This window comes from Lactuca virosa, chromosome 3, assembly GCF_052849685.1.
Source record: "Lactuca virosa cultivar CGN04683 chromosome 3, Lactuca_virosa_CGN04683_v6, whole genome shotgun sequence".
In the NCBI taxonomy this organism is placed as follows: Eukaryota; Viridiplantae; Streptophyta; class Magnoliopsida; order Asterales; family Asteraceae; genus Lactuca; species Lactuca virosa.
Window position 1 is genome coordinate 219,088,571 of NC_136428.1, and position 11,742 is coordinate 219,100,312.

The 11,742-nt window shown below is 32.5% G+C and overlaps 1 protein-coding gene and 1 pseudogene across 1 annotated transcript; both read left to right on the plus strand.

The window, feature by feature from the left end:
• The first annotated feature begins 1,910 nt into the window (after positions 1–1,910).
• Positions 1,911–5,493, plus strand: RUS4 (root UVB sensitive protein (Protein of unknown function, DUF647)). The gene is made up of 10 exons (XM_079086069.1): positions 1,911–2,469; positions 2,573–2,719; positions 3,293–3,439; positions 3,531–3,593; positions 3,693–3,769; positions 3,890–3,995; positions 4,081–4,183; positions 4,305–4,453; positions 4,529–4,591; positions 5,193–5,493. Exons 1-10 carry the CDS (start codon positions 1,984–1,986, stop codon positions 5,406–5,408), a joined length of 1,557 nt encoding a protein of 518 aa, XP_078942195.1. The 5' UTR covers positions 1,911–1,983; the 3' UTR covers positions 5,409–5,493.
• A 3,150-nt stretch (positions 5,494–8,643) lies between these two features.
• On the plus strand, positions 8,644–10,182 carry LOC145162835 (protein JINGUBANG pseudogene; annotated as a pseudogene).
• Positions 10,183–11,742: the final 1,560 nt, after the last annotated feature.

The window sequence follows — 11,742 nt, forward strand, 5'->3', positions numbered from 1 at the left end:
ATATTAGTATGAATTGAAATTGATCCATGCCATATATATATATATATATATATATATATATATATATATATATATATATATATATATATATATATATATATATATATCATCTAGAAGTGAGCATCAGATGACTGAATGAGACTTACATATAGCCCCATAAGAAGCTTTTGTTTAGGTTCACTGGTGAAAAGAAATAAGGATGAACAAGTAACATAAATATCAAATGAAAACCTACTCGGATACAACATATTAAGTAATTGGTTGATAGGAAACAAGGGAACATTATAATCAACAAGTGAGTTCACCAGATGAACCAAAAAATTTCTAGGACAAATTAAAACAAATTTATAAAATCAGAAAACATGTATCGGGTAATTGGTTGAAGTATATGAAATTAAACTGATGCATATATTTTTTAGGTAGTTTGGTTCATATTAGACGTTGTGTGCAATTATGCATAGATAATTTTGTTTTAAAAAACATTGTCGATTAAAAACCTCGTTTTCATTATAATCCAATTTTTACTAATACTTTTTAAGCATGATTATTATTTATCAATATTCCATGATATCTTGTTGGGTCGTATCGTTCATCTTTTATTTTCTGAAACTGGCTAATCATAACACTGGACAAGTTTCGGATTTTCATAGTTAGTCATATGAGCAAACATTAATTAACAATCATTTTTTGGGCATGATCTTTAATTTCTAAATTCCGTGAAGGATACTTAAAAGATCAATTCTGCAATGAGGCGCTAAACCATTCATAAAGATCACAATCAAAAGGAACATCTATTATTTCACTAGACACTCAATCATTATCAGAAAGTAGAAATGAATGGACTTGATGGAGAATAACAAATATTGAACAATTGGAGCAAGATGATATATTTTTCATCAATGAAATTTTGTAAAGTGTGTTATTATATAATATTGATCGTTATTATAACAAATGAATTTGATGTATATTACAATAGAAATATAATTTTTTTACTGGATATTATTGTAGGAATTTATAAATTTTTGTTATAGAGGTATTTTTGCTATTGTTACTTAATTTCATTTCATTCATTCATTCAGAATTTCCTATATACCAACCATCATGAATCAATATATCATTCTATTCCATTTGAATAACGAAAGCAAGGAAATTATAATGATTCATCCAATTTTATCGTTCGTTTTATTATTTATTTCATACAATGAATTTGTCATTCTATTACATTCAACCAAACGTACTTAATTCATAAAAATCAATTGCAATTCTATTATATTCAACCAAACATACCTCAAATATTTTTTTTAAGATACAAAGCGAAACCACCACACCCAAATAAATAAAATCCTTATCACCAAGATACATATGATAAAAGGGTCATACAAATACACAAACCCGATTCATCTTTTATTGGAGTTGAGGGAGTCGTGATAGATGGATTTATATGTTTTTGTGAGATTAAACAAGAAAATAAAACCAATATAATATGTGTATGGGTTGGAAAGAATGAAACGAAAAAATATAACCCTATAATGGTGTAATCTTTTCCTCTCAAATAAATAAAAGAGTAAATTAGTGAAATCGTCTTTATGGTTTAGTCACAATTGCACGTTTGGTCCCTAACTTTTTTTTGTATTTGGATCGTCCCTATGGTTTGATTTAGTTGTGTTTTCCGTCCCTATGGTTTGGCTAAAATTGCACATTTGGTCCCTAATTTTATGTATGTAAGGGACGAAAAACACAACAAAATCAAACCATAGGAACGATCCGAGTGAAAAAAAAAAATTAAGAACCAAACGTGTAATTTTGACCAAACAGAGACGATTTTAGTAATTTACTCTTTAAAAAAAATAATAATAAATAAATAAATACTACTCGCGCATAAATTTCTCATAACCCAATAAAACCATTTATGAATTTCCGCCTTAAACCCTAGGACACAAATAAGCTCAACGAAGTACAGGCTGAAGTCTTCCTTTCAGTCTCATGCAATCCGCCTTACGTATTTCTACTTCAAATCCTACTTTCAATTTGAGCTCGCGATGGGAAAGACAAACGAAAACTCAATTCTTTCTTCCGATTAAGCAAAACCCCTGTTTTAAAAGAACCTTAGAGCTACCAAATTCGTTGAAAACTTCATTCCACTTCGAATTCGAAGAGGAGAAATTGAAAAAAGAACTTGAACCCACAACACCCACGCTACTTCCGGTCATTATTCGACAGTCTGACGGTGTTTCCCGATACTTTTGGGATGGTAATGATTTAAAATTGGTTTCTATCGACGGGAAGCCATTTTGCTTCGATAATTTTGATGATTTAGTTGATGGGTGTCGAAGGTTATTGCGAAGTTGCAGTTTGGGTATCAGAAATTTCTTGCTTCCCAGAGAAATTAATGAAAATTATTTGGAATATGTGAAATGGAAATTCTTGCACAGAGTCTTCAGTTCTGCTCTTCAAGTTCTTGCTACACAGGTATCCTATTCTCCATTTAGGCGATATACACCATCTTTTTACATAATCTTTTGGATGAATATGTTTCGCTGGTCGGAATGGAATTGACTATTCCGTCTTTTAGGCAATGTTCAGGGCAATTGGAATTGGATATGCCCGTTCACTCCCATCTGCAGCAGCTCTGAATTGGGTTTTGAAAGATGGGCTTGGAAGGTTAAGTAGGTGCATCTACACTGCTAGTCTGGCTTCTGCATTTGATACAAATCTGAAGGTATTTGCACTTCCATAACACCCTTTTTGTTATACAAACATGAGATGATTTAACACATTGTACTCTGTGTGACATGCATTGGACATAGACTGTGGCTACATCGGGATGTCAATAAGACAAAAATTGCAACTTTTTGTCCTATCCAAAAAGGAGAACAAGATAGGACATGGACCAGCTGTCTATCTCTAGTATGTACAAAAGACGTGAATACCCTTCTCATCTTCATCATAAAAATAGCCCTAGAAAGCTTGTCCAGTCCAGTCAATTCCCCGATAACAAATGCAGCCTTAGGCTGCATTTGTAATACTAGAACAGAACTCGATTGGAGAAATTTTCTAGGACTATTTTCAATATGAGGGTGAGGAGGGTATTTATGTCTTTTGTACCGATGAGTCTTGTTCCTTTTTGGGCAGGACAAAAAGCTGGAATTTTGTCTCATTGACATCAGTCTCAGTCCCGTGTCCTGTGTAACAAACAGGGCCTAACTATCAATCGAGATTTAGTTTGCTGTACGTTTGCTTTGATATATGATATCAAGTGTACTAAATGAATTTTCTTTTGTGTTGATTGAAGAGAGTTAGGTTCTTGACATCGGTTGTTTTCAGTTTGAGCATTGGTGTTGAGTTGATGACTCCTGCTTTTCCACAATACTTTTTGCTTCTTGCATCAATAGCCAACATCGCTAAGCAAATAAGCCTCGCATGCTACCTAGCAACTGGTGTAAGTCAAATCTTTTTTTCTTTTTAATGTATTTTTCCAAACTTTTCATCCTTAAACAAGTCCATCCTTTTTACACTTTATAAACTTTCAGACAGCTGTCCATAGAAGCTTTGCAGTAGCAGATAACCTTGGTGAAGTTTCTGCCAAAGCACAGGTTTGGTTCATCAGTTCATGTTTCACTTGTGTTTTCCTTTTTTTAAGGTTTATGTAGTCTTTGATGAGATTATTAATTTATTATTTTGCTTTGTTTTAGATTCAACAAGTCTGTTTTGACAACCTTGGTCTTATGCTGGCTGCAGCCCTAAATATTATGTTGAAGAACGACCAAAGGTTCGTTTTTTTTTTTTTTTGAAAAAAGATTTATACCCTTCATGATGAATGATTACTAGATTCATGGGAACTTGATTTTTTCATGTTTTGACATTATCTAACTCTTCAATTTTGCAAAAGATTGCAAGCAGGTTTACCATTTGTTGTATACCCAATTTTCACAGCCATTGATCTTTATGGGATATATCAAAGTTTAAACCATGTCCATTTGCAAACATTAACCAAGGTTAGACACTTATAGACAAAAGACGTGAATGCCCTCCTCGTAAGTGTGTCTAGTATCTCACTTTTGTTATATGTTTGATGTTTAGGATAGGTTAGAGATAATCATGGATACATGGATTCAATTTGGATATATCCCTTCACCAGCAGAAGTAAGTAAAAAGGAAGGAATGAATTTCTTCTCAAGCAAAGGTTAGATCTTCATTCCCAATAATGTGAACTTTGTTTAGAATTTAGGGTTAAATGTGAGAAATTGCAACACACTTTCATTAATTTGTTTATTATAGCATCATACCTTTATTTATTGTTTTAGGGAGATTAAAATGGCCAATAAGGATCGGTTGCTTGAACCCCAAATGCCAAATACCACAAATATCAATGATGGCTATGCGATCTTTAAGTAAAGATGATTTTTACTTTGTATGCATGGAGATCTCCTTCCATGGGTTTCAAAGAAATGAAGTGAGTATCGAGTTCTTTTTTGCTCTTTATGTGTGTCATAATTTCAAAAATCTTATAAACTTTACCAAATTGCAGGGTATCCTTCTTTGTTTACGTGAAGGATCAAGTACTTCAGATATCATCATGGGTCTCTTACAGGTTCAAAATTTTCTTTAAATTTCCAAAAAAAAAAAACAACACTTAGGCCCCGTGTGTAAGTTTGTTACACAGGACATGACAGAACAAGTTATACTGTGTTTGATATTGCACTTGACTATGACTAAGACTGATGTCAATACGACAAAAATTGACATCACGACAAAAATTGCAATTTTTGTCCCACAACCAAAAGGGTGGGACAAGGACTCGCTCTCGATCTCTTGTTTGTGAAAAAGACGTGAATGCCCTTCTCATCCTCATCATTGAAGATAGCCCTAGAAAACTTGTCTGGTCCAATATAATTCAATCCCATCAAACAAACGAAGCCTTAGGCTTCGTTTGTTACATGAGACTGGACAGGACTAGACAAGCTTTCTAGGGCTATTTTCGATGATGAGGATGAGAAGGGCATTCACGTCTTTTTCACAAACAAGAGATCGAGAGCGAGTCCCTGTCGTATTGACATCAGTCTTAGTCCTAGTCAAGTGCAATATCAAAATTCAAACACAGTACAATTTGTTTTGTCATGTGTAGCAAACGGATTGGTATTTAACGATTTATGTGTTTTGGTTTGATGATTTTGAGTTTTTATAATGTGAAGGCGTGCTACATCCGTGAGAGGCTAACATACATGAGGAAAAAAGGTGAAGAAATTTTAGAAGGTTGTGAGTGGTTTGATATGGCAAATGAGTGCAAGAAATGTGCAAAAGAAGATATGAAGGTGGTGAATGAGAAGATGGTGGAATTAGGTTGGGCTTGTAAAAATATTTTGTTGAGCACAGATGAACAGACTAGGTTTAGTTTTGTAAACGATTAAGATTAGTCGGCTTGTGGTATAAAAACAGTGTATGTGAAATATTTATTCCTTGTTTTCTATATCTTATTGATGCATTAGAGATTTAGGGTCGGGATTTTACTTGATGATCATAGTTTTGTGATTATTTATGACTTGTTACGAAAGTATGGGGATTAATAAAAAGAATTTGAAATAAATGTTTTTCATGGTTGAAATAAATTTAATAATAAGATTCTTATTGATGGAGTGTTTTTATACCAAGACAAGATACACAAATTAATATGTTCAAGGAAGGAAGTATGGGATAAAAAGTATTAAACAATAAAAAGAAATTGACATAAATATTTTGGATGATTGAGATAAATTTAACAATAAAAAAAACTTATTGATACAAAGAATTTATATAATTATTTTTTTAATGAGAGGTTATTTATGGTTTGATAAGAATACCTACTTTATTTTTTTATTATCTCAATAGCTGTGAGACCCATATATTATATGAGTTAATTTAAAAAAATAAATAAATATAAAGGTTAAAATATTTGAGAATTTTGAATTTATAAGAAAATAGAAAAATAATAATTTATTATAATGAAAATATTTTTTATCTATTAAATTTAAACAAATAATTTAAATAAAGAAAAGAAACTAATGAGATTTAATTTTGAGAATTTTGAAATTAAAATGTAAGTTTATTAGTGAAATTAATATCCTTTTATTAATATATTTATTGTAATTATTACATTAAAATATTATGTGAAATTTAATAAAATAGAAAAACTCATAAAATGACATGTGGAAAAAAAATTAATTCAAAATAACCACAAAGTGACATTTGGTAAATTAAATGAGAGTGTTACAAGTGGCAAAAAAACATTTATTTATTAGAGAGGATGAATCATTTAGTTTCTGTTTTTCATTAAAATAATCATATTAAACGTCTTGTATCACCAGATAACTTTTGGAAACTTAACAAATTGACCACTGGTCCACGATCATTATTGCGGCCTTCGTGACCTAGTTTATCAATGGTTCCCGCTTCAAAACCATTTCAACTCTCTATTTCTTTCTCTCTCTAACACACACACACAAAGAGTCACGAACTCGACGTTGTCGATTCAAGAACCTAGACTCTCTTTTCTCCCTTACAATATGCAATTCATAAATCCATAACCCTCCCTAACACCACTCATGAAATTCATAAAAGAAATAGCTTCTCAAACACATAATATAATAAAAACATAAATTCATAGTGTGCGAATCATACACTCAGACACCATGGCGTGGATAATCCTTTGCTTATTGAATAAAATCAACCATGAATGCAGGGGTAAATGCAGATATGTGTAGTAGTAGGTGCACCCATATTTTTCCCGAAACCCAAACGAATAGGTTCAATTTATCGATTTTCACTCAGTTTCCAGATGACTCATGTTTCGATCCCACAAGCAATGTGGGAGTCAAAGTTATAGCTTCTAGGACGCTTTTAAAGTGGCTGCCAAAATAAAATGAGGGAACTGTAAGCAGCATGTTTTGAAGTTGCAACTTGTTGTTTATTACCCGTCTTAACCATCATAACACAACTCTAATTCTATATATAACTCATGGAACACGTATATATACATATAAAATTTTGTATGTGCACACTAACAAGAAAAAATTACACTAATATGAAAAAATCAAATACTTACATAGGACCCTTTGGAACACTCTAGGTCCGCCGCCCTTGAATGCATGTGAGTGTTTTGATTATTTTGAAAACTCCATTCAAAAAATGTTTAATTTTTTATTTTATTTTAGATGTTTAGTTTTAGCGACTCATAGTTTAATTGAAAATAATATTATTCTTCTAGGTACATATTTAATGTTACCCATCTCTAATATGTGTGCAATTTTATAAATTTTGTAACAAATTAGCTACATATTATTATTATATATTTTTCACTTATCTATAACAAAATATTATTAGAGATTCGTAATTAACTTTTGTGGAAGATTATTCATCACAAAATCCGTGTACGAAAGTATGTCTTGTGGTAGTGTGTAAGTATGGGAAAAATATATGGAGAATCACCAGATTTTTTGTAGTATTTAGATCATAGTTATTAAGATCTAGATTCAATCTTGAAAGCATATAAGCAAAAAACTATCCTCGTTACATCTATAACATATCTTAAGTAAGATTTGTATTGGGATCTTAAGATCCATACTTTGATTGTAAAACCTTACATCGATCTGATCCTACATCTTTAGTCCATCTTCTATAGTCAACTCTATAATATTCAAATTCCTACAAAATTCAACATTGCTTTAAATCCCATGTCTCATGCATAGCCTTGAAGTATTTGCACATTCAGCTTGAAATCATATCTCAAATTAAAAGTCAATTCAACTTGAAATCGAACATTGTTGATCACATGAATCCTCATAGAGCATCACAAATTCATCCATTGGGTTCGAATTTTAGGGAGAATCCTGACACATATGTTAGAATGTTAGTTCATTTGTGATCTTATGTCTTTGGATATACATTGTCAAAATGATCTTGTTTCTTTTTCCGTTTAAGATGTTTCTTTCCAAAGTTAACTTCAACAATATTTATGGTTACAACTTAAAATTTGATTCCATCATTGATTTCTTAATCTATATCAGGTTACAATATGTATCGCGCAAATAAAAAATTTGAAGATTAATTTATTTTTAAAAATCTCCACATCCGACTTCACGATCACAAAGCGATTATATATAGGATTTAGATTATGTGCTTAACAAAAAAATTAAATAAATAAATAAACAATTCAGGTTTCTATAAATTTAGTGTAAATACAAAGATTTTGTATTATGTATAAGGGATTTTCTAATATGTGCCCTAAGGGCACATATAAGAAACATTGTTTAAAGTATTAATTATATGGAATATTAACCTAATTAAATGTGGTAAACATTAATTATAAATAATATTCTTTATAGTATTTCATATTTAATTATGATAATATTATATATATATATATATATATATATATATATATATATAATATGTTTATCACAATAATATTTCTTATAATTAATGCTTCCTGTACGTATTATTAGAAATGTATAAACCTACTAATCCAAAACAACTTGTTTCCAAAAAAAAACTAATCTAAAACAACTGTCTAGAAATGTATAAACCTGCTAATCTAAAACAACCGTCAAAAAACAGTCCAATATTGGAAATGCATGTTCAAATAGCGTATTACCTCTTTCAAATATGATTTGTAAAATCGACACCATTATCTTTTTCCATACAATTTCTCTACGATCTTTGTTGCTGACATTTTGAATTCTCATCTCAAAATCGAAACACCGATCTATGAAAGATCATTTATCTGCAAGGATTATGATTAGAAATTTACAATCATCATCAACGTATCACGGTAGAAATCCACCGTCTTGATGATCAATCATCATCCTCACCGGAATCATCCAAATGATGCCGTTGAACGGCTTCATTTGCGTCTCAGTAAAATGCCGGAAATCGACAACAAGTCTCCATACGATACGTCGCCGGTGGCAAGTTCTAAATGGTCTTATCGTGAACAACCGGCTCCCGATTGCATGGATTTCTCCGATTACACCGGATTGCTAGCTTCTCTTGTTCGTCAAGAAGGAAATATATATTCGTTAGCGGCAATTGGAGATATGTTGTACACCGGATCCGATAGCAAGAACATTCGCGTTTGGAAGAATCGAAAGGAATTTTCTGCATTCAAATCTAACAGCGGATTAGTTAAAGCGATTGTGATTGCTGACGATAAGATATTTACAGGTCACAGCGATGGGAAAATTAGGGCTTGGAAGATATCAGCGAAGAACCCTAGAGTTCATAAAAAGATCGGGACTCTACCGAATCTGACTTCGATCGTGGAAAAATCGATAAAACCTAAGAATTATACGGAGGTGAGGAACAATCACAGTGCAATTTGGATCAAACATTACGATGCGATTTCTAGTCTTAGCTTGACCGAAGATCGTTCGTTATTATATTCAGGTTCGTGGGATAAAACGATTAAAGTATGGAAAGTATCAGATTTCAAATGTTTGGAATCTATTCCCGCTCACGACGATGCGGTTAACACGGTGGTCGCCGGATTCGACGATTTAATCTTTTCCGGCTCGGCGGATGGGACGATGAAAGTATGGCGGAGGGAGAAACCAGGAAAAAGAACGAAACATTTCCTTCTGAACACTTTACTGAAACAGGAATCTGCGGTGACGTCATTGGTGGTTAATCCATCGGAGACGGTGGTTTACGCTGGTTTATCCGACGGACTTTTACATTATTGGGAACGGGAGAAGCTATTGTCCGGTGGTCGGGTTTTGAGAGGTCATACAGTGGCGGTTCTGTGTTTGGCGGCCGCCGGTCGTATGGTTTTCAGCGGTTCGGTGGATACGAATATATGTGTATGGCGGAGAGAAGACGGAGGAGATCATAAATGTTTGTATGTTTTGAATGGACACAGTGGGCCGGTGAAGTGTTTGGCGGTGGATATGAGCCGCCGTGACGGAGGTGGTGAAAGGCCATGTACGTTGTATAGTGGGAGTTTAGATAGGTCGGTGAAGATATGGCGGGTGTCTACACAAACACCGCAGATGGAAGAGCAACCACCACGGGGGCCGTCGCGTCAGAAAGATAGGTTGAGGCGGAACTATGATGGTGGGTTTCAGACGTTCTCGGCTCAAGGGCGGTTGAATCACCGGAGAAAGTAGTCGTTGAGAAGGAGGTTGTACAGTTTTTTTGTATTTATTATAAAATTTTGAAAATTGTATAAATCAAAAGAAAAATATAACGAAGACAATTTATCATAAGTTAATTATTATTAAAACCATTCCTTAATTTCAATAGGTGAGCATAATCCCCAAAAGTAAATAGGAAAGCCTCCCAAATCAATAAAATTTACTGTCTTTATATATTGAAATTTTTCCTTATTAAACTGTCAACCTTAATTTTTTTTCAAAGAAACTTTCGTATTTTTTTTTTCGAAAAAATATAACTTTTATTTATTTTATGAACGAACCCTTAATTGTTTAATTGTTTCCGGAAAAACCTTTAATTTTTAATTTTATCCGAAAAACTTTCACAGTTTATAAGTTTTTCTCAGAAAAAAATTGTTAAAAGGACAGGATGGAAAATAAAAATTAAAAAATACAATGTTTTTTTTTCTGAAAGAAAAGGTTAAGATTTAATCCGAAAAAATAACACAATATATAAGATTTTTTATTATATTAATCTTATTATTCTAATACACATACAAAGTTAATTATATATAATACAGAAAATCCTAATATTATACACAAATATGATTTATGTTTATTGATTGGGTTATATGTTGGTTATTGGTAACTTACATGCTTTTCAGTTATCTTAAAAAAAAATGAAAATAAAATCTAGAAAGTAAACAAGTTCAACTAAATAACAAATCAAACCCCAAAATCCACACCATCTCACTCTAAACTTAATCTAAAAAACATTTGAATTATCGAAGTTATAATGAGGTTTTTATGTAGTTTTAAGTGAGAGCTTTATTGTAGAGAGATGTACTTTGTAAATGTTATTCAAATCTGGTTCTTAACAATAATAGAGAACTATCTTTTTTGTTTGGTTATTCTATGCATTTCCTCAACCTTCCCAACCTTCTTAGGGAAACCGATTTTTAGTTTAAATCTCTCTTCAAATTCTGAAAGATTTTTTTTTTATCTTTGTTGAGCTTGTAACTGCAAGTCTGCAATTGCAACTATACCTGTTATTTCAGGCTTACCATCATTACCAATTTTTTGCTTGGCAACAATCTCTCCTTTCTCTTTGACGTCATCTTTAGTTTTAGATTTGTTCATATATTGTTGTAACAAAGAGGGTTATTGGTACGTTCCTAAGCAACAAATCACTATCGTACACTAGGGATGTGCATTTGGACCGAGTACCTGACCCGAAACTGAAATCCGGAACGGACCGACCTAAACTAGGATCGAATAAGTTATTTGGGTCGGTTCCCGGGTATCTATTTAAGCCCAATTCGGTTCTCGGGTTATTCGGTCCGGGTTACCCGAATAAAGGTTCAATCGGGCCAAAATGACCGACCCGAAATTTGAATAGTCACTTGAACATAGTGTACTACCCATCCAATACTGATCATAGTTTGAAAAAAAACTGAAGTCGTCTCCCTAGCTATTCCATCGATTCATCGGTGCCTACTTTGATTGAATTAGGCTAGTGATCGAACACCAAAAAAAATCGAACTCCATCGTCGCTTTTCTAGTTGATTGAAAAGAAAATCATCGCTTTCTTACTGTAATCGAACACATTGACTGAACACAG

Coding starts and splice junctions, on each gene's coding strand:
- RUS4 (XM_079086069.1), top strand. CDS start 1,984: ATGCAATCCGCCTTACGTATTTCTACTTCAAATCCTACTTTCAATTTG. Junction 4,454..4,528: donor ATGGGTTTCAAAGAAATGAA/GTGAGTATCGAG, acceptor ACCAAATTGCAG/GGTATCCTTCTTTGTTTACG. Junction 4,592..5,192: donor TCATCATGGGTCTCTTACAG/GTTCAAAATTTT, acceptor TATAATGTGAAG/GCGTGCTACATCCGTGAGAG.